Source organism: Anolis sagrei, chromosome 1 (genome assembly GCF_037176765.1).
Source record: "Anolis sagrei isolate rAnoSag1 chromosome 1, rAnoSag1.mat, whole genome shotgun sequence".
In the NCBI taxonomy this organism is placed as follows: Eukaryota; Metazoa; Chordata; class Lepidosauria; order Squamata; family Dactyloidae; genus Anolis; species Anolis sagrei.
In genome coordinates, this window is record NC_090021.1 from 106088702 (window position 1) to 106111377 (window position 22676).

A 22676-nucleotide genomic window follows, 5' to 3' on the forward strand; every position below is an offset into this window, starting at 1 on the left:
AACCATTGTATTTGTTGGATGGGCGATGAAGGAAAAAAGGGAGTTTGTGTTGATGAGTAGGTATATAATCCCACATGATTGCCCTGCCTCAAAGTTCTGTCATTGGAGTATACGTCCCCCCTCATGGGAAAGCTTGATTCCACAACTCCCGCTAAAATGAGCCCACCTCCGTAAATTACCTGCTTCCCTCTTTTATCTTGCCTGAGTTTTAATTAGTTTTAATCTGTTTGTCCTTTTAATCACTACATGTAGCCTGCCCATTATTATTGTGCCTGTGCATATTTTTATATTGTTATGTATTTATATGTTTTATGTAATTATGATGTTATTGTTTATTGTTTGCGTTTTCGGTTTGTGTTTTTGGTTTTTCTTTATTGTAAGTGTTATTTGGGCTTGGCCTCATGTAAGTCCCTCCGAGTCCCCATTGGGGAGATGGTGGCGGGGTAATAAATAAAGTTTATTGTTATTATTTTATTATTACATCAAAATGAGCATTTGGGAGGAACCATATAACTTATTATGTTTGTATTTATAGGGAATTTTGTAGCAAATCTCAAAGAAGCCTGTGGACATAATGTTAAAAGAATAAATTACCTTGGAGACTGGGGCATGCAATTTGGTAAGAATTATTGTTTGTTTGTTTTTTTTGGCCTCACAACTGCATCCCAGGGTCTGGGATTTATCAAAGTTTGCCCTTTTAGACCCTTTAAAAATAAAGCTGTGTTGTGGAAATCAGTAACTTTGATCTCATGTTGACTAACGTGGATATTAAATTGTTTCATACCTGGAATTCCACTGTTTTCTGAATGTTGTTCAGGGCCAGTTAACACCTCCCAACAAAGGATTCCCATGGGCAGGAAGCCGCCAGGCTTTGAAGTTGAAAAGCTATTCAAAGCTAATCAGGGTGGCAAATTGCAACATTCACACTTGCCACAGGCAGACAAGAGTTCTTTCTTCCACCCTGGACAGTCGACAGATAGATAAACCCCATTTGCCTAGTTTCCACAGACCTCACAACCTCTGAGAATTCCTGCCATAGATGTGGCCAAAACGTTAGGAGATAATGCTTCGAGAACAGGCAGGAAAACTCACAGCAACTCTGTGATTCCGGTCATGACAACACATTATATACATTCTTCTTAAAAGTAGAATCATAGAATCACAGAGTTGGAAGAGACCTCATGGGCCATCCAGTCCAACCCCCTGCCAAGAAGCAGGAATATTGCATTCAAATCGCCCCTGAAAAAAGTAGATTTCCAAGCTTTCAGCTGAAGAAGATAAAAAGAATGCAAATAAAGTTTTATGTTAAAATGAATAAGATTTATCCTCAAGTGAAAAGACCTTCTGGCATTTATTTCCTCCTCGTTAGATTTGGTTGGTCAACATCTTTTCTAGAAATGTGAACAAGGTTCAAAATGCGATAGCTAAGTTTTTTTTTTCCAACAAAGAAAAGAACAGTTCTTCCCTAATGTACTGTTGGATTAATGATCTGTCCAGATTTCCATTACAACAGGCTTTTAAGTGGATGGCTTTAAATTATATCCTTCTGAAATTCAGCAGGCAGAAAGGCAACCTCTGATCCACAAAGCAATTATTTTCTTACAGACATCCATTTGAATGGGAGTTAGCCCTGTTTTTCTTCTTATTGCATGGATGTCAGCTAGTTTCCTCATTGCCTGCGTTCAAGTGATTGCATCTCAGCTTAATAAGCAGAGAAAGGAATGAGTCTCTTGCTTGCTCACTTGCTCCTTTCCCTCCTCTCTTTGCAGCAAAGGTGAAGGGTTTGTTTAATCATCCTTAACAAGTTAAATTGGGGGAGCCATTACTAAAGAGAAGGGAAGAAGGATGCGGGAAGGAAAAAGGAATTGGAGATTAAGGTGTGGGGCAAAAAGATGTGGGAGGGTATCCTCCAAATGTGCCACACATTGTGGTAATTTTGAAAAGCAACTATATTGCATTTGGTAATTGCCCTTGCTTCTTCTCTTGTAAAGGAATAGAAACTATTGCTTGCTGATAAGATTATTTAAGTGGATGAAACAAAATGATTAATTAGCCACTTCCAGTCTCCTTTGGTAGAGAAAAAGCATGTTGTGTGTGTGTATAGTAAAGATTTCCCCCTGACATTAAGTCCAGTCGTGCCTGACTCTGGGGGTTGGTGTTCATCTCCATTTCTAAGCAGAAGATTTTGTTCATTTTCATGGTTTCCTCCTTTCTGTTGAAATTGTCCACACATGCTCGCACAGAAGCAGCATTGTCCATTTTCAGTTCACACAATTCAATTTGCATTTATTTATTTACTTACGACATTTATATGCTGCCTTTCTCACCCCGAAGGGGACTCAGAGCGGCTTACAAGTTATATGTAAATACAATATATTATATTGTTAACATAACACAATATTAGTACCATACATTCCCATATTGTGCTACACCAATATACTGTAATATTATTAGTAATATCACATGTAATATGAAATATATAATTATTATATTGTATTATTAGTATTATATTGTATTACAATATTATTATCAATATTATATGTGTATACAATATATTATATTATTAGCACAGCACAATATTAGTATTGTGTATTACTATATTATACTGTACCACTATACTGCATTATTATTAGTAATATTACATGTAATATAAAATATATACTTTTTATATTATTATTATTATTTTATTTATTATTTATTTATTAATCAATTTTATGTACCACCACTCCTTGAAGGCTCGGAGCGGTTTACAATATACATATGTGATACATTACATTTAAAATCAAAGAAACAGTTCAATCAGCAAGATTCAAATGCCAGCCTAAATCAATAAGTTTTACAAGCTCTACGAAAATATAGTAATTCTCGGAGAGCTTGTGTTTCTGCTGGCAAGGTGGAAATGTGGCATTATATAGTATTATATAGGTTGGACTGGATGGCCCATGAGGTCTCTTCCAACTCTTTGATTCTATGATTATATTGTTGGGGGTGCCTTGAACCCGATTTTCCTGCTTCTTGGCAGGGGGTTGGACTGGATGGCCCACGAGGTCTCTTCCAACTCTATGATTCTATTATTTGTAACACTTGTGTGTCCTTTAAATGTTTATTGCAGGCCTGTTGGGAGCTGGCTTCCAGCGTTTTGGCTCTGAAGAAAAATTACAGTCTAATCCTTTACAGCATCTTTTCGAGGTATGTTAAAGTACAGTGAAAGCACTTGTAGAAACATCATGCAAAGTACTTTCTGGAACTTACTATGGACCCTAAAGTTATCAAGCTTTAAAGCTCTCTCCTGTAATTTTTAAATTTTGTTTTCTGTGTTTATATATGTGGTTCTCTGGCCCAAAGTGAATAATTTTCTAGGTATCATACAAGAACGTAATAGCTAGGATAAGGGAAGGTTCATGGTTCAGCAATTGCACAGCTGTGGCCTGCATGCAACACATTTTGCTGAAATAAAGGCCTCCATAAGCTGCTATTTATCTTCATTCAATGAAAACTCTTCATAACATCTCTTTAGCTATCAACCTGGTATAGAATCTGAGCTTTGTTTCTCCATTGAGTATGTGAAGCTAGTACACATTATATACATGGCAGGAGGTTGGACTGCATGACCCCTTGTGGCCTCTTTCAACTCTATGATTCAGTGAAATTGGATCTGTGCTTTACTAGATCCATAGAGAAGGCAAGATAGGATTGTGACTGTTAAGTTCAGTAAATCAAGTCTTCTCTCGTGCTATCTCTCGGTCAGTGATGCAGTATAGAATTTGTAATTGGCCAAAAACAATTGTATGGAATCCAAAATTGATTGCTCCACAAGAGGAATTGATCAGTAGAAACCGGGAAGGATAATTTTCAGTGATTTTCCACTATCTTCTTCAGCTCCCGTCCCCATTCATAATCTGGGGACCAGGAAAGGACTCCCTCCCATTGTCACAACCAACATGGCCAGGTTTTAGGAATAGTGGGAGAACTGGTACAATAATTCTGAGAATGTATAGATTCCTTACTATATTGATTCAGACTGTCAGCTCTCGGGCTTCCCAAGCCAGTGGTCTTTCAGCTCTGCTGCTTGTGAGTCCATCCATAGCTCAGAGGTAATTACTTTTTGGATGTTGTGACTTATGCTGTCCAGTTTCTAACAATTGTCCCAAAAAGTTTTTTTCCCCAAGTCTTACTTGACTTGGAGTCCACCAGAAATGGTCAGGACACAACATTTGTTCGATCACTGAGCTGTTGTTGTTGTTGTCCTCTTTCTTGATGGGAAATATTGCAACACTGACCCACCTTTCTCATTGGTCTTGGTCTCACCTAGGTCTATGTGCAGGTCAACAAGGCATCAGAAAAGGAGGAAGATACTAAAAAGCAAGCACGGGATTTTTTTAGAAAACTAGAGATGCGTGAAGAACAAGCAGTGTCATTGTGGCAACATTTTAGAGATGTCAGCATTGAAGAATATATCCAAATATACAAGGTGCTTACTAGTAACCTTTCTTTCAGTGTACACAAATTATCATTTATATTCAGGGAACGGGATTTTTTTTACATGTTTAGCTATTTGTAATTTATATCAATGTACTCTGGAGTGTTATAGGAATGCCTTCCATTATCAGAATGGGAGAATAGGTATTTCCCAAGCTGCTGAATCCAATATGGTATTCACTCTTACTCTAGTATCATTATAATATATATCATTTTCTCTTGTCTAGCTTGCACAATAAGTATGTCCAGTTATTTTGATAAAAAGTAAATAAGTTTTGTTAAAGGCTTTCATGGCCGGAATCACTGGGTTGCTATGAGTTTCTTGGGCTGTATGGCCATGTTCCAGAAGCATTCTCTCCTGATGTTACACCCATGTCTATGGCAGGAATCCTCAGAGGTTGTGTGGTTTTTTGGAATCTAGACAAGTGGGGTTTATATATCTGTGGAATGCCCAGTGTGGGAGAAAGAACTCTTGTCTGCTTGAGGCAAGTGTGGATATTACAATTGGCCACCTTGATTACCATTGAATGGCCTTGCAGCTTCAAGGCTTGGCTGCTTCTTGCCTGGGGGAATCCTTTGTTGGGCGGCCCTGATTATTTCTTGTCTGTAATTCCGGTTTTTGAGTGACACTCAAAAACAGTAGAATTACAGACACGAAACAATCAGTGCCGGCTAATCAGCTCCTAACAAACAATTCCCCCAGGCAGCAACCAGCCAGGCATTGAAGCTTCAAGGCCATTAAGTGCTAATCAAGGTGGTCAATTTTAACATTCACACTTGTCTCAAGAAGACATGAGTTCTTTCTCCCTCCCTGGACATTCCACAGATATATAAACCCCACTTGCCTGGTTTCTAACAGACCTCCCAAGCTCTGGGGATGCCTGCCATATATGTGGGTGAAATGTCAGGAGAGAATGCTTCTCGAACATGGCCATACAGCCCAGAAAACTCATAGTAGCCCAAAAAGTAAATAGTTCAGAACTGGACAAACGGAAATTTTGGGGTAATTGTGAACAGTGGAAGAGATATGGCCACACTGGAAATTGAATGGAATAGACAGGTTACCTTTGCACTTCTAAATGACACATTTAAATTTTCGCTCTTGCAACTGATCAAATATGCTAAACAATTCTTTTATTTTGATTTTAAATGTTATTTTCATATCTCCAGTCTCATGTTTATCAAGTGGTACTTGCAGAAGTAAATGTAGTCATTGCCTTACAATAATTCTGATTTTCCTTTTATCTTGGTGGAACCATTCAGCGTCTTGGAGTATGCTTTGATGAATATTCGGGAGAATCTGACTATCAAGAGAAAAGCCAAGAAGTTCTGAAGATATTGGATACCAAAGGACTTTTGAAGAAAACAAAGTATGAACAGGTTATTTCATTTACAACCTTTGTACCATGGGCTATAAGCCCCTTTGCAATAGATAACGGAGACCTAAAGTTTCATAAGCATCTGTTAAGGGTTGTGAATGAATCAAAGCCATATCCCCTTGATACCAAGCCTATCTGTTTTTATGAACTCTGGGTCCCAAATGTTTCTCCCCCTGGGTTTGTCTAAAAATAACAAGGATAATATTGCAAATACTCTTTCATGTACATGGGTAGGTCAGACTAGAAAATGTTAAAGGAATGAAATGTGCAGTCAGCTCTCAATACCAACTAGTTTTGTATGTGCCCTTCCTCTGCCAAAGTGTTGGTCAACCTTCAGAAAAGTGAAACAGTTTTGACAGGATCATGATCCAGTTCTCAAAAAACAAATAAACCCCGATTCCCTAAGATATATGAAATAAAGGATTTGTTGATTTTATTGAGAAACCAATGCAGACATTGAAATGGCTACTAAGAAAATGAATATTTAGACCAGTAGTGTCCAACCTTTGGTCTTCCAGAGCTTTGGACTTCATCTCCCATTGTGTCTGACCGTTGGATAAGTTAACTAGGTCTTCTTGGAGGACCAAAAGTTGGATACAACTGATTTATAGTATAGGACAAAATTACAATGCCCTCCAGTAATCCTTGGACCTCAGTTCCATCTGTGATCTGGATGTTCCAGTGTGTATTTGAATGACGATTAGTCCCTGCTCAAGAATGCCTGGCTCTAATTTATTGATAAAGTTATATTCAGTACTTTACTCCCAGAACCCAATAGTTTGCTTTTTGCACAAGCCCATGCCTTGCCTTCTCTAATCTGATCATGCCCACCATATTCCTTGTTACTGGTTGTTGAGGTTGATTTGATATACTTTTACAATGTTTTTATACTCAGCTGTTTTAATTGTTTTAATTAGTTTATGTTCTGTTATATGTTATTATGTTTTTAACTGTGTTTTAGCTGATAAATTTTGTTTTATGCTGGGTTTGATCCCCATGTAAGCCTCCCTGAGTCCTTTCAGGGAGATGATAGCAGGGTATAAAAATAAAGTTGTTATTATTATGTTACTATTATGAGGGCTGGGCCCCTGGTAGCACAGCAGGTTACACTGCTGAGTTGCTGAACTTGCTGACTGAAAGGTTGGCAGTTCATATCTGGGGAACGTGAGGAGCTCCCACTGTTAGGCCCAGCTTCTGCCAACCTAGCAGTTTGAAAACATGCAAATATGAGTAGATCAATAGGTACTGCCATGGTGGGAAGTAATGGCACTCCATGCAGTCATTTTGGCCACATGACTTTGGAGGTGTCTACAGACAACTCTGGGTCTTCGGCTTAGAAATGGAGATGAGCACCATGCCCCAGAGTCAGACACCACTAGACTTAACATCAGAGGAAACCTTTACCTTTACTATTGTGAGGGCTGCTGCAAATTGTGTTTCTTCATTTTGAAGGTAACTTGGTTCAAATTGTGATGATGTGGCCTCTGGCATATAGTTTCTTCAAATCTTTTAAAAACTATTTTAGGGAAGGAACAGGAGTAGTTCTTCTTTCTGAAAATGAAGACCAGTCTGTTGTCATGCGTAGCGATGGAACCTCCCTCTACCTCACAAGGTAGGTATTCTGGTGTGATTGTTTAGAGGCAAGTTCTTCTTTATTTATACAACTGCACACACATTTCCCTCATAAGATTAAAGTAAATACACATTTCTTAACATTGAGTAAATACAAAGTGGTTGAAAGTGTTCAGGTTTCTGCCATAAATGTTTCTCTTTAAATTCAAATGCAGGATGAAAAGAATTAGCACACAATCAAGGAGGCAACACGTTAACCCCTACTAAAAGCAGGAAAAAATGGGCAAAGCTTTGAAAGACAGGCAGCCAAGGCTCTGGGCATTATGAACCTCACTTAATATAACATGGGAAATAATCATGGTCAGATATACATTATTTTAAAATATTTTGATCTTGATTTGTTCTTTCTTGTGTTTGTTTTTGCAGAGATCTTGCAGCTGCTATAGACAGAATGGATAAATATAATCCTGATACCATGATATATGTGGTAGGTATCTCTTGATCTCCTGTGGACTTCTTTATCTAGAGCTAGGATAGGATATACGAGGACTTACAGAGGTTGTTGGGCTGCAGCTGCCATCATATTTCCCCATTGACTATGTTGGCTAGAGCTGAATGGAGTGGTGATCTAACACCTAGAGGGATATACATTCCCTGCTCCCTAGTTTACAAGATACAACTACAGTAAGACCTCCATGTTTGTGGGTTTGACTTTGACAGATTGATAAGTCTCTTATTTCATTCAAATGTTCAATATATGAATTTTGTGGAATCATGGGAGGTGTAGTTTTTTTTAATAAGGTCTTTAGTCTTCTCTGCCAAAGAGTGCTGATGTCTCAGCAAACTACAAACCCCAGGAATCCATTGCAATGAGCCATAATAGTTAAAGTGGTATCAATCTGGATTTGTTCTAAAGTGTGGGGGCTGCTGCCATTTACTGGTGTTTAGGGAAAAGGCAGAGGAAAACCTTTAATACCATGGAAAAGCAGTTTGCCTTGCCTTTCCTTTGGATCCAAGACCAGCCACTGTTTCATCACATGAATTGCCACTGCCAGTAAGGAACAGCAACATGGTCGAGCCGGGGCTTTGGCTATGAAAGGTTTCGGAAAGGTTTTGGAAAGGGACCAAGGGCTAGAGAGTATCTTCTTCTACTCTTCTAGAAAGAAGCATAGTGGATTGTTGTAAGTTTTTCAAGCGGCATGGCCATGTTCCAGAATAATTCTCTCCTGATGTTTTGCCTGCATCCATGGCAGGCATCCATAGATGCAGGCGAAACGTCAGGAGAGAATGCTTCTGGAACATGGGCATATAGCCCGAAAAACCTACAACAACCCAGTGATTCCGGCCATGAAAGCCTTCGACAATACAAGAAGCATAGTGTGTACAAGCCACATTATGGACAACACACTTGAATTGCTAACACAGTATGATTGCAATATCCATTGCTTATTTGTAGCTCACAACAGTACACCATGCATCTGATCCAAGCAATTTCAGGCCAAAGATATTTTGCCATTCCAGTTTTTTTCATAATTATGCATTGGTGGCTGTTAATGCACACCAAACATTTTTAGTAAGACGTGTAGCAGACTACCGTATTTGTATTCTGTTTGATTTTTTAAAACTAGTGTAATATCTGTTTTGCTTTTTTGTGACCCATGGTGTGAATGGATAAAAAGATGGCTAGGCTTCAAAGTTCTGAAGGACAAACATTTCTGAGGTTTCTCCAGAGCTTGAACCTTTTTCCTGTTTGGATCGTTCTTTCAACGTTGATCTCTTTTATGTGAGACGACTTTATCAAATTTTACTTTAGAACAGAACTCCCCGTTTCTCTGTTTTCTGCTCTTTCTGATTTATGAGATCAATTCTATTTTTTGACATTATTTCTAGGCCTAGGAAAATTTACGTTTGAGGTTAGAGTTCCCAGATTTCATGGCCACTGGTCATAGTGATTGGGAGCTTCTTAGAGTTGTACTAATAAAAGGTAATTTTTTCAAACTTTGCATCTTCCAACTTTAATATGAACAATATTCACTTGATTCGTACATTTAGTATCTGCAGTATGCTTAATGACCTCTTCCCTCCTTTAAGACAGATAAAAGCCAAGTTCCGCATTTTCAGCAAGTGTTCCAGATACTGAGGTTACTGGGTTATGAATGGACAGAAAGGTAAACATGGCCTTGGCAACTTGTTCATGTGCATATATGTATCAGACCTGTATCATGGTAGTGTTAATGTGGAAGGAGAAACATCCTGTGGAAACGTATAAGGATCCACAGTGTGTTCATGGTAAGGCCAAACAGGGTACTGAACGACTCCATCTCCATTTCATATCAAGGCACTTGGTTTACAAAGTGTAGTAGACACACTAAGGCTGTGTAGTGTCATTTCCACTGTGAGAAGTTTCTTAGTTGGCTAGTCTTAAGACATTTGTAGAAAGCTGTGATCTTCCCAAAATTGATGAACTAATATTCTCAACTTCTGTCACCATGAGCAAGGCTTACAGTAGCTAACAAAGGCAGAAGTCCAGTAACACCTGGAGAAGAGCATTATTTCCCTACCCCAATACAGAGTCAACATATTTTCCACCACCAACTCTCATCAGCAGTAATTGATTGATTTAGAAGCTCCAGTTTACCTTATAGATTTACAAAATGGCAGATTCTTAACAGGAGAAAATAGAGCCATTTTTTTCTGAACAGGAATGGCGTGAGCTCATTGTTTGAAACTAAACCTGTGCTCAGAGAGAAGATTGTTTGCAATTACTGTTTTCTAAGTACAATGTTACTGGAGCTCCCGGTGGTGCAGCGGGTAAAACTGCTGAGCTGCTGAACTTGCTGACTGAAAGGTCGGCGATTCAGATCTGGGGAGCGGGGTGGTCTCTCACTGTTAGTTCCAGCTTCTGCCAGCCTAGCAGTTTGAAAACATGCAAATGTGAGTAGATCAGTAGGTACCGCTCCAGCAGGAAGGTAAAGGTGCTTCATGCAGTCATGCCGGCCACATGACCTTGGAGGTGTCTACGGACAACTCCGGTTCTTCAGCTAGGAAATGGAGATGAGCACCTCCCCCTAGATTCGGACTTGACTAGACTTAACAGCAAGGGGAAACCTTTACTTTACTTAAATACAATGTTATACTATTCATGTACAAGAATGGCATCTTTTGTTCCTCTTTGCAGGTGCCAGCATTTGCCCTTTGGGAGAGTTCAGGGGATGAAGACTCGAAAAGGAGAGGTGGTTTTCCTGGAAGATGTTTTGGATGAAGCTCGCTCAATGGTGTTAGAGAGAAGTGCTTCAGTCAAAAGTTAGTTGGTCAAACATGCTTTAACTTAATACTTATACTTCTGGCAGTGCCTGATTCTCCCTTTCTGTGGACTATAGTTAAAGCCATCTTTACTTTGCTTCTTTTGCCTGGCAGAAAAAGATATGCTTGCCCCAAACCTACACATTTCAACTTCAAAAATTAGAGGCTGCCTTTCAAGTAATTTCTTTTATTTCACAGCAGGGAATGACAACCCATCCATCAATGGAATTATTTCCCTGCCCAGGATGCACCTGAGTTCCAACTTGAATTGCTCTTTTTTATTGCTTCTTTTGGGAGCAGGGGCTTTTATTGCTGTTTTGATATTTCTGCTCATATTCTTTTTATCTCTGCCATGACTGCTTTTATTGCTGTCCATATCATAAGATTTTGATGGGATGTTTCAGTTTACATTTCGTCCACTGCAGCTGGTTTTCGTTTGAAAAAGTGTGTGTACATATACGCATGTACCCATATACACTTGAATAAACCCTATGCTTGAAGTTAAACACCTTTATTTCTAACAGAGGGAAATTCTATGCATGTCTGCTTCATTGAGCTCTGTGAGGTTTACTCCCAGGTATCTAAAACTGAAGCATTACTGTTAATATCCCACTATCCTGTGGCATGAGTGGGCAACCACTGGAGATAAAGGTCACTCGCTCCCCAAGGCATGGGACATCAGATAGCTGGACCTTTCCATTGTATCCCCATTCTAAAAATTATTGTTTTCTTGAAAAAACAACAACTAAATATTTCCCTCATTTTCCATCAAAATGTATGATGCAGGGCCTTTCCATTACTTTTAAGGGACCTAAAAAGGTTTATTTTTAACCAGTAAGAAAACAGGAAAACTGAAAAACACCTTAAGACCCACATATGGCCTGCAAGCCACACTGTACTCACCCATGAGCTATAGCACATATGTCAAGCTTAGTGCCCACAAGCCAAATAAGGCACACCATATCTTTTTGTGTGGCCCTCCAGATGCTAGACTACAACTCCTATATTTCTCATCACAGGCATCATGACTAGAGCTGATGGGAGTTATGATACAGTATTATCTGGAAGGCTGTGGTTTATTCTGTTCAGTCAGGAGAGTGGGGTTTGAATTTAGATACAAGGCTTGTATTTATTTATTTATTTATTTATTTACTATATTTGTATACCACTTTTCTCAGCCCTCGGGCAACTCAAAGTGGTTAACAATAGTAAAATTCAATGCTCAGAACAACATAAAACAGTTAAAAACAATTAAAACAATAGTATATTAAACAATCAATTATACATCAATAAACATCTCGTTAGCGTCTCATAATTAGAATCAGAATACAGTTTCATCCAGTTGTAGATATAGCTGACTTCAAAATAATATTACTTCAACCTCAGCGCCACAAATGCTCATGGGTTTCAATTCCCATTATTCCCAGTCCACATGGTGGATAATAGGAAGTGATGGGAGTGGACATTCAATAGCATCTGGGGTGTTAAATCGGGTAAAAACTAAAGAGCACTGAGCACTATATAAAAATATTATAGGTGACCCTCTGTCTCCATGGATTTTCCATCCATGGGTTCAACATCCCTGTGAAGGCAACCATAAGGCTGATGTGTCCCTTTATGCAAATGAGTTTGACAACCCTGAACTATAGAATCATAGAATTGAGAGAGACCACATGGGGCATCTAGTCCAACCCCCTGCCATGCAGGAAAAGCACAATCAAAGCATCCATGACAGGTGGCCATCCAGTATCAGTTTAAAAGTTTCCAAGGGAGGAGCTTCCACCACACTCTGAGGCAGAGAGTTCCACTGTTGAACAGCTCATATGGTCAGGAAGTTCTTCTTAATGTTCAGGTGGAATCTCTCCTGTAATTTGAACACATTGCTCCTAGTCCTAGTTTCAAGGGCAGCAGAAAACAAGTCTGCTCCCTCTTCCTTATGACACCTATATAGTGTACCTATAGTTTATCTACAAGCCAACATCTGAGATGTAAAGAAGTTCCCAACAGTCAATGCCCAGTATATGAGGATTTTGGCCAAAAAAATTGTTATTTGGTTAGGTGTTCTTACCTGAGAAGCTAGCCTGACTTTGGGTACTTGATAGGGAAGGTATAGCTGTAATGTTTCCTTCTGGTTAAACCACAGACCATCCCCATATCTCTGCATTCACCACTTCAGAAACAAGAGCATTGAACATGCCTTCACTAATATCATCCATTCTCGGATCAGCCAGCTGCTTTCCTTTTGAGATAATAGGTGTTTTTTCATCCCCTTAATCTGCTTAGCAACCAAAGAACTCGACAATCCTCTTGAGACAGCTGAAAACATTGGGCTTGCAGCACTTATCATTCAGGTTTGTTCAAGCTGTCGTGTTTATTTTCCCTTTTGCGATAAAATTTAGAGATGCTGTGAAAGGTTCTGCGTAATGCTTGAATAATTCATGGTTTCAGGACTTCAAGGGTCTCTTATCGTCTGATTACCAGTTTAGCTGGGATCGTGTCCTCCAAAACCGAGGTGACACTGGCGTCTTCCTACAATACACACACGCCAGGCTCTGCAGGTAAGTGGTGTAATCAAGGCTCATCTTTTCTGAATTTGGCTGTAGAGTAGTTCAAAATGAAAGAGGATTGTTGAGGATTTAGTCGTGAGTCATGGGGTTAGGTTTCAGAGGCTGGGATCCTGTTGCTGCTCAGGTAAAAGGTAAAAGTAAAAGTTTGCCCTGACATTAAGTCTAGTCGTGTCCGACTCTAGAGATGGATCTCATCTCCATTTCTAAGCGAAGAGCTGGCATTGTCCGTAGACACCTCCAAGATCATGTGGCCAGCATGACTACATGGAGCGCTGTTTTTTTTTTAATTGACTTTGTGATGATTGTATATTGATGACATGATTTTAGTTGTTTTATGATATTTAAGCATTGAATTTCTGCTACTGTAAACCACTTTGAGTTGCCCAAGGATTGAGAAAAGCGGTATATAAATGAAATAAATAAATAAATAAATCTTCCCGCCAGAGCGGTATCTATTGATCTACTCACATTTGCATGTTTTTTAACTGCTAGGTTGGGAGAAGCTGGGGCTAAGAGCAAGAGCTCGCCCTGCTCCCCGGATTCGAACCTTCAACCTTTCGGTCAGCAAGTTCAACAGTTCAGCAGTTTAATCTGCTGCACCACCAGGGGGCACTGTTGGTGCTCTATGGAAGTGCAATAATGCCTGAAGATAGGATGAGAATGGCAGTACAACAGCCATGAAAGAAAGAAGGCAGTGAAGAAATACTTTGCTTGGGAGATTTCTCTCTTCATTTGCCACCATTGCGACATTTTATAAAAAGTGCAACCAGTAGTTCACAAACAGAATTCTGACCATACTCTCCTTAAATGCATGCCCTCTCTCTCTCTCTCGAATATATAAAATATAAATAGTCTACTATAAACAGCCTCTTTTATATCCTTCACTTTTTTGTCCCATTTAAAGAAGACTTGCATAAGGTTGTATGAGATGAAACTTTTTATTTAAAACGTGATGTGCGGCTTGATTTTTAATGCATTTTGTAACTTTTTTCTTCCCATCTTCTCACAGTTTGGAAGAGATGTGTGGAACAGTTAATCAAGTGGCTCACATTAACATGGCGGGCTTACAAGATCCACCCGCTCTTTCCCTAATTCAGCATCTTCTCAGGTACTTGAGATGTGCAACAGTTCTTTTCTTGATTAGTTTCCTTGAACAAGGCAGAAAAAATGAAAGGCAAAGATGCAGAATGGGGGACGCATGGCTCAAGAGCATTACATGTAAAAAAGATCTTGGAGTCCCCGTGGACAACAAGTTAAACATGAGCCAACAATGTGATGTGGCGGCAAAAAAAGCCAATGGGATTTTTGGCCTGCATCAATAGGAGCATAGCGTCTAGATCTAGGGAAGTAATGCTACCCCTCTATTCTGCTTTGGTTAGACCACACCTGGAATACTGTGTCCAATTCTGGGCACCACAATTCAAGAGTGATGTTGACAAGCTGGAATGTGTCCACAGGAGGGCGACTAAAATGATCAAGGGTCTGGAGAACAAGCCCTATAAGGAGCGGCTTAAGGAGCTGGGCATATTTAGCCTGAAGAAGAGAAGGCTGAGAGGAGATATGATAGCCATGTATAAATATGTGAGAGGAGGCCACAGGGAGGAGGGAGCAAGCTTGTTTTCTGCTTCCCTGGAGACTAGGACGCAATGGAACAATGGCTTCAAACTACAAGAGAGGAGATTCCATCTGAACATGAGGAAGAACTTCCTGACTGTGAGAGCCGTTCAGCAGTGGAACTCTCTGCCCCGGAGTATGGTGGAGGCTCCTTCTTTCGAAGCTTTTAAACAGAGGCTGGATGGCCATCTGTCAGGGGTGCTTTGAATGCAATATTCCTGCTTCTTGACAGAGTGGGGTTGGACTGGATGGCCCATGAGGTCTCTTCCAACTCTTTGATTCTATGATTCTAAGTAAATGTGCATAATACAATAAGTTGTAGTATAGTGCATGGTTTTATAATGTGAATTGCCAATAGCACGGTTAGTTAATAGATTGATACTATGTGCAGAATGCATATGGTACTATTCCATCTCGAGCATTCAAAATGGGCCCCTCTCCATATCTCAGCCCGGCCTCTTCTCAACTGTTTTGTTTGTCAGCTCTGTGGGCTTGAGTGAAGGACTGAGATGATAGAGAAGGAACAGCAAGAAGGAGTATATACAAGCCAGGGATAAGATTTTAAAGCAGGGTGAGACTGGATGAGGTGGGTGGGAAAGGGGAGAGAGCATTTGAGTGAGGCAGGTCAAAGGAAGAGTGGGAACATTTGCAAGGGATGAGATACTTTGTGTCAAAAGCATTGCATAAATAAATACAAAACTGATAACATAAGTGCCTTATCCTTTGTCAAGACCTCTGGTTTTGATGAATGAATGGCCTCTGACAATCCTTCTCTTTTCAGATATGATGAGATTCTTTACCAGTCTTCACAAGATCTTCAGCCCAAGCATATCGTTAACTATCTCCTTAAACTCAGGTCAGAGAAAAAGAAGCATATTCACCATTGAATAGTATCAGAATTGAAGACCAAGCAAGAATTAAATGCAGATACTCTATTCAAAGCCATAGGAGGTGCTAAAGCTTGATTAGATCAGACCCCCCCCCTCCCCGAGTCTACAGCCAAATCCAAAATGTATAATTAATTGAAGCAATTTGCTTTAATTGATTTTATTTTTCGTGTCAGTCGCAACTGGAGAAACTGCAAGTTGCTTCTAGTGTAAGAGAATTGGCTGTCTGCAAGGACGTTGCCCAGGGGATGCACGGATGTTTTACCATCCTGTGGGAGGCTTCTCTCGTGTCCCTGCATGGGAAGCTGGAGCTGACAGACGGGAGCTCACCCCGCTCCCCAGATTTGGAGAAAGGCCGACCTTTTGGTCAGCAGTCCTACCGGCACAAGGATTTAACCCAGTGGTTCTCAACCTGTGGGTCCCCAGGTGTTTTGGCCTACAACTCCCAGAAATCCCAGCCAGTTTACCAGTTGTTAGGATTTCTAGGAGTTGAAGGCCAAAACATCTGGGGACCCACAGGTTGAGAACCACTGATTTTAACCCATTTTGCCACTAGGGGCTCCTTGCTTTATATTGTAGTACTGTGAAGAACTATATTGTGCTAGGTCAAGAAAGAGTACATTTTCTGAATGAGTAATGAAGCCCTAAAATGTGCTTCAGTCCTTCAGTCCTAAGACGTAATGAGCTGATATGTTGTTCCTGGAAACACTTGTCTCTGCTCAGCAAGAAAAACCAGTCAGTTTCACTGTCCATCATCTGATTCTAACAAAAGCATGTTTCTTAGAGGCTTCTTGTAAACTGATCTTATCCTAGTGACTGAGGCCAACAGCACATAGTTTCACTATGACCAAATTGTCTACAATCTTTAGAGCTATCTAAGCTTTATTTGAAATATAAACCTGCAGAAATTGCATTACATTGTGTAACACGATTTTTGTTCCTGGTTTATAAATGTCATTTCCTAATTGGTTCTATTATAAAAACACGGAAAACATTGATTAAACTGCAAAACTTTGTTTTTGCGGGACATCCTGCTGCATCTTTTGCTATAGTTTTTCAATAAATATCTCATATAGAGTCTCAACTAATTCAAAATAGTTTGTGGCAGCCACAAAAATGAAGTTCCCAGAGTATAACAACTACTTTCAGAGAAAGTACCACACAGTTAAACAGGAAAAACACTTTCAAATTTGAAACAGAAAATGTTTCAGATTTTATTATAATGACATGGTGTTGCAGGTGTAGTCAGCTGTGGAAGGCTAGTAGGATGCAATGGTCCTCCAAGAGACCTTGGAGAGCTGTATCTCCCCCACCACTAAGGGCCCTTCCACACAGCCCTATATCCCAGCATATCAAGGCAGAACATCTCACATTATCTGAGTGTGGACTCAGATAACCCAGTTCAAAGCAGATATTGTGGGATTTTCTGCCTTGATATTCAGGGATATAGGGCTGTTGTGAAGGGCCTTCCCCCCTCCCCCCCCCTCTCTCTCTCACACACACACACTTTGTACCTATCTCTCTCTCAAAAAATATTAAAATACCCCCCCCCCCAATGCCTTCTAGAGGAGCATTTTCACATTTGGGCCCTCTTGGGACATTTTAGTACCATTTTAGGTACTAATGTTTTGTTTTGTTTTTTAACTTATTTTCTTTTTATCCCTGGATGGCCCAGTATGTGTATGTTCAAGTCACTTGTCTGTCAATGTATAGTGACCACCATGAATTTTATAGAGTTCATTAAGGCAACATACTTACAGATAGTTTTGCCAATTTCTCTCCTTGCAGTCCTGCCTAGAACACTTAGTATTTGCTGGCAGTCTCCCATTCATGTACTAATTGCAGTTGGCCCTGCTTAGCTTTCATGATCAGACAGGATATGATGACTTTAGAGCAGTGGTTCTCTACCTGAGGGTTCCCAGATGTTTTGGCTTTCAACTCCCCGAAATCCTAACAGCTGGTAAACTGACTGGGATTTCTGGGAGTTGTAGGTCAAAACACCTGGGGACCCACAGGTTGAGAACCACAGCTTTAGGGTATTTGGGCCCTAGGGGCCACAAAAAAAAAAACAACAACCAGAGGTGGACTTTACGGGCCTAGCTGAGAATTGTGGTGTTATATACACATCGTTTTGTGGGACAGCTGCCCTTGTGCAATAACAATACAAGGAGAGGAGGGGCAATGGCACTCAACATAGGTATGGAGCACTAATCTAGAACATTGGAAAGCCATGAGTGCTCTGCGCTTGGCCAGAAAAATGCTCCCACATTTTGCAGTGGGAGCCTCCCATTGTGCCATAGGACATCTTATATATTGTTTGCATTCTTTAACATGATTACATAATGTGTCAGTGATGTAGCTCAGCCATTGTGAAGTTTTGCATCACAGGTCATGACGAGCCCCCAGTGGCACAATTGGTTAAACCCTTGTGCCAGCAGGACTGCTGTCCAATAGGTCAGCGATTCGAATCCTGGGAGAACAGGTTGAGCTCCCTCTGTCAGCTCCAGCTCCCCCTGCAGGGACATGAGAAGCCTTCCACAAGGATGGTAAAACATCAAAACATCTGGGCAATGTCCTTGCAGATGGCCACTTCTATCACACCAGAAGTGACTTGCAGTTTCTCAAGTCACTCCTCACATGAAAAAACAAAACAAAAGAAAACCCAGGTCATGATGCAGGGTCTTGGCCATAGTTAATAAGAGAGTACATGCAATAGGTAAGGTAAGGAATGAGTGGCCTTGCTGGACTGCAGTTTCCATCAGTTTCAGCCTGCATTGATTGATGATGGTGAAAAAGGGGTGGGAGTTACCATCTGACATTTGGAGGGCCACGGGAGGCTGATAACAAGCCATGGGAGGTTGATCAGCTCATTAATAGCTGCTGTATTTTATAAACAACACAATTTTCCACTGGATCTTGAACATGTTTAATTGATAGTAAGTGCTACTGGGTTTGGTGGGGTGATTACTCTCTAGTCCATCCACTCAGGATTGCAACTCCTGTTTTTCTTTTTTCAGCCATTTAACAGCTGTTGCTCATAAAAAGCTTCCTGTGAAAGGCAGTGTTCCTGAATTAGCAGAGGTAATGTAAATAGTCACTGTTTGAATACCATTGGGCACTTGGGAGAAGAAGAAAAAACAGTTCAAGAGGCAATATTAGGAACTTGTTAATAGGGTGTGATATACAATAAAAAAAATGGAAATAGAGTGAGGGTTTTTTTTTAAAGCAAGGGAACAGTAGGATAAAATAACTTGCTTTAGTTCTGCACTGACAAGTCTGGATACTGTTCCTTCAAAATGTCCTGTAGAACTGTGAACATAAACTACATTTTTTTAAAGGAGATTTTTTTTTACATTATGCTCAGACCTAAGCTTTCTTGATCTGAGGAAAGATAATGAGTGTTTTTACTTTCTCCATGGATGGTGCTTTTGTTTCCCAATTCCCTCTCTTTCAGTAGTGCTTGTGGGAGCTGTGGTGGCGCAATGTGTTACATCCTTGTGCCAGCTGAACTGCTGACCTGAATACCTAAAGGTTGGTGATTTGAATCTGTGAGACGGGGTGAGCTCTTGTCTGTCATCCCCAGCTTCCCATGCGGGGACATGAGAGAAGCCTCCCACAGAATGGTAACACACCCGGGCGTCCCCTGGGCAATGTCCTTGTGGACAGCCAATTCTCTCACACCAGAAGCGACTTGCAGTATATTCCCAGGTCGCTCCTGACATGAAAAAGTCCTGCTTGTACTTATGGATTGCTCTAAAGTAAAGGCAGAGTTAAAATGCAGGCTGTCAAAAGTTGGGTTATGTTTGGTTCTTGGAAATGTTTATCAAAGTTAAGAAAACACAACTTCAGATATAACAAGGTTGTTCTACAAGTGGAACTGTATCTACCATCCGGGCAGGACCTGGAGGAAAATCTCCCCTACCTGTTTCATGGGCCTTAAAACCTGTCCTACAAGACTGAGAAAGTTTCAGTAACATACAAAGATGGAAAAGAAAGTCCTGACATGATAGCAGCCAAGTACTAGAGCAGGAATGGGCAAAATATGGTCTACGGGTTGCTTGCAGTCTCTCTGTGGCCCCAGTTCCCCACCCCCAACAGTCAGAAAAACCTTCTAACAAAAACAACCATGGACTAGATGGGCTTTGTGGTCTCTTCCCACTCTGATTCTATTCAAAGCCCCCAAATGGTGCCTAGAGGGCATAGGGGCATTTTTGACATCCTTTTAAAATCCTTTTTTTAAAAAAAATCAGGGAATGAATAGGAATTGACTTTTGGTGACTTTTTGTTGTTAAAATTGTGAAAATGCTTTTCTTTAGGAACATTTGTGCTGGGGGAGGCTAGACCTTTTTTGGTGAAGATACTGCAACCCTCCAACATCTCCTGAGATGCTAATGCAATCTTCGACTTCCAGAAACTATGTTACTTCTCTGTTAGGAGTTAGGTCAGTTTTGAGGACTATTGTGCTTTATCAGCTACAACCCAGATAGGCAAAGTGCAGCCCTCCAACTGCCATTGGACAGCAGTTTCCAGCAACCCCTGCCAGTAACAATATTGGCTGAAGTTGATGGGAGCTACAATTGGAAAGCTACCTTTTGCCTACTCCTGCTATATAAGAATCCCCTATTACTCTGCCCTTTTTTGTGTCAGGAGCGACTTCAGAAACTGCAAATTGCTTCTGGTGTGAGAGAATTGGTCATCTGCAAGAACGTTGCCCAGGGGGCGCCCGGATGTTTTGATGTTTTATCATCCTTGTGGGAGACTTCTCTCATGGCTCCGCATGGGGAGCTGGAGCTGACAGAGGGAGCTCATCCGCGTTCCGAATTCAAACCTGCAACCTGTCGGTCTTCCTTTTACTCTTCCTGGTCATGCAACACTAAGAAATAGTTCAAGACTTTAAAAGAATGGTAACATCAGCTCATCCTAATTTAAAATTAGAAGCTAGATTTGCTGTTTTAATGAATACACTTGGCAAATTAATCTGCTAAAAGCTGAGCTGAACAAACTGCCAGGATTTACAAAAAAAATAAATGGCAACCTTGATAAACAGAAACTGCTTGAGGCAAAGGCTACTGTTCCAAGGCAATCAGTACAAGCTACTCAAAAGTAAGCCCTATTGACGTAATGTGATTTTTTAAATTGCTGTCAAGTTGGCTTTAGTAATGTTGTGAATGAGAGATCTCAAAGACATCCTGTTTGTAATCGCTTTGCTCAAACTGTATATATTCGAGTATAAGCCTAGTTTTTCAGCCCTTTTTTAGGCTGAAATAGTCTCTCTCGGCTTATACTTGAGTCAAGGTTATTTATATTTTCCTCTGTTATTATTTTTATTACATTTATAATTTTACTCTATTATTATTATTACATTTATTATTTTACTCTATTTATTATTGTTATTACATGTATTATTTTACGATATTATTACTGGTATTATTACATTTCCATTATATTATTATTATCATTATTCCATTTATTATTTTACTCTCTTATTATTGGAAGGATACGTATGCACATTTACATTGAAGAAGATTAGAATAATGGTTTAATCAGAGTTGGGCAGTCTTATCTTAAATTACAGTTTTATGTAAATATTTAATCTACTGATGCCTCAATTAATGTAATTTTATTGGTATCTATTTTTATTTTGAAATTTACCAGTAGATCCCATCCTCGGCTTATACTCAAGTCAATACGTTTTCCCAGTTTTTTGTGATAAAATTAGGTGCCTCGGTTTATATTTGGGTCGGCTTATACTCGAATATATATGGTATTTTGACAATCCAGTCTGTGACTTCATTGATCCAGTCTTCTCCACCTGTAATGTAGTTTTCCCACTGCCGTACACTTTCTCCATCTTTTTTTTGGGGGGGGGGGGGGGGTTATGTGCTTTCCTGACCTGTCAAAGATATGACTGCCCCTGTTAATTTGGTAAAATGGTATCCATTGAACTCTCCTCCACATTTCTAATGAGTTGATTCTTTTCCCGTCAGCTTCCTTCAATGTCCAGTTTTCACAATCTGACATAGAAATTGGAAATGCAGATGTCAGTATGTGCAAAATATGAATAATTTCATTTTCAGTGAGTAGTGCCACCTTTCAAAATTCCTCCTGTTGTTTTTTCTTTCAGGCAAGGCTCTGTCTGTTTCAGGCTGTTCGCACAGTCTTGGGCAGTGGAATGAAGCTTCTAGGAATCACACCTGTAAATAAAATGTAATGCCTACCCCAAAATACATCTGCTCTGAAGGCCACATGTTGTCCTGTCTCGTTCTTGTCTTCTCTGTAATATTTAGGTGTTTATGTCCTTAGTAATTAATTGAATGTATGGTAGGATTCTTTGTATCACTGGTTCCCAACCTTTGGGCCTCCAGGTGCTTTGGACTTCCTGTTCGCACAGTTCCTAACAGTTAGGAAGCTGGCTGGAATTTCTGGGAGTTGAAGTCCAAAACACGTAGAGGCCCAAAGGTTGGAAACCACTGCTTTATATGAAACCCTTCATCCAAAACAAAACCTGTCTAGGCCTCATTCAGTTAACCTTTCTAATATACTTGGTTATGGAAACAAAGTGATCAAACTCAACTCATATACCTTGCTTTCTCTAGAACCAAAACCTTGTGTCTTTTGAGGATTTCAGCTGCTTTAACATAGAAGCAGATTGTATCTCATTGAGCGAAGATCTAGGTTCCATTTTATATTTTTAATATAGGGATGCCTGCACTTATATGGGATGTGTATATCTAATGAGAATTACTGAACCAGTAAAGTCTCATTCTTAAGTAGTTGGATTGCTGGGGGCTAGCATCCAAGGTAGTGGAAGCATATATCTTTTTGTTGTGGTTCAGGGGATTCAATACCTCCCTCATGCAAGAGGCCCTAACCTT

At 40.1% G+C, this 22676-nt stretch overlaps 1 protein-coding gene across 1 annotated transcript in view; it reads left to right on the forward strand.

Moving 5' to 3' along the window:
* The window catches only part of RARS2 (arginyl-tRNA synthetase 2, mitochondrial), a 31161-nt gene extending 9115 nt beyond the window's left edge, over positions 1-22046 (forward strand). Inside the window, exons 7-20 of the mRNA XM_060753007.2 lie at positions 536-619; positions 3113-3189; positions 4313-4471; positions 5743-5849; positions 7384-7470; positions 7857-7917; positions 9522-9598; positions 10609-10733; positions 13017-13084; positions 13182-13291; positions 14310-14408; positions 15696-15770; positions 18819-18882; positions 21926-22046. Of these exons, the coding sequence (XP_060608990.2) occupies positions 536-619; positions 3113-3189; positions 4313-4471; positions 5743-5849; positions 7384-7470; positions 7857-7917; positions 9522-9598; positions 10609-10733; positions 13017-13084; positions 13182-13291; positions 14310-14408; positions 15696-15770; positions 18819-18882; positions 21926-22012 (1280 nt within the window). The 3' untranslated portion in view covers positions 22013-22046. The remainder of the gene's footprint in view (positions 1-535; positions 620-3112; positions 3190-4312; positions 4472-5742; positions 5850-7383; positions 7471-7856; positions 7918-9521; positions 9599-10608; positions 10734-13016; positions 13085-13181; positions 13292-14309; positions 14409-15695; positions 15771-18818; positions 18883-21925) is intronic.
* The last annotated feature ends 630 nt before the right edge of the window (positions 22047-22676 follow it).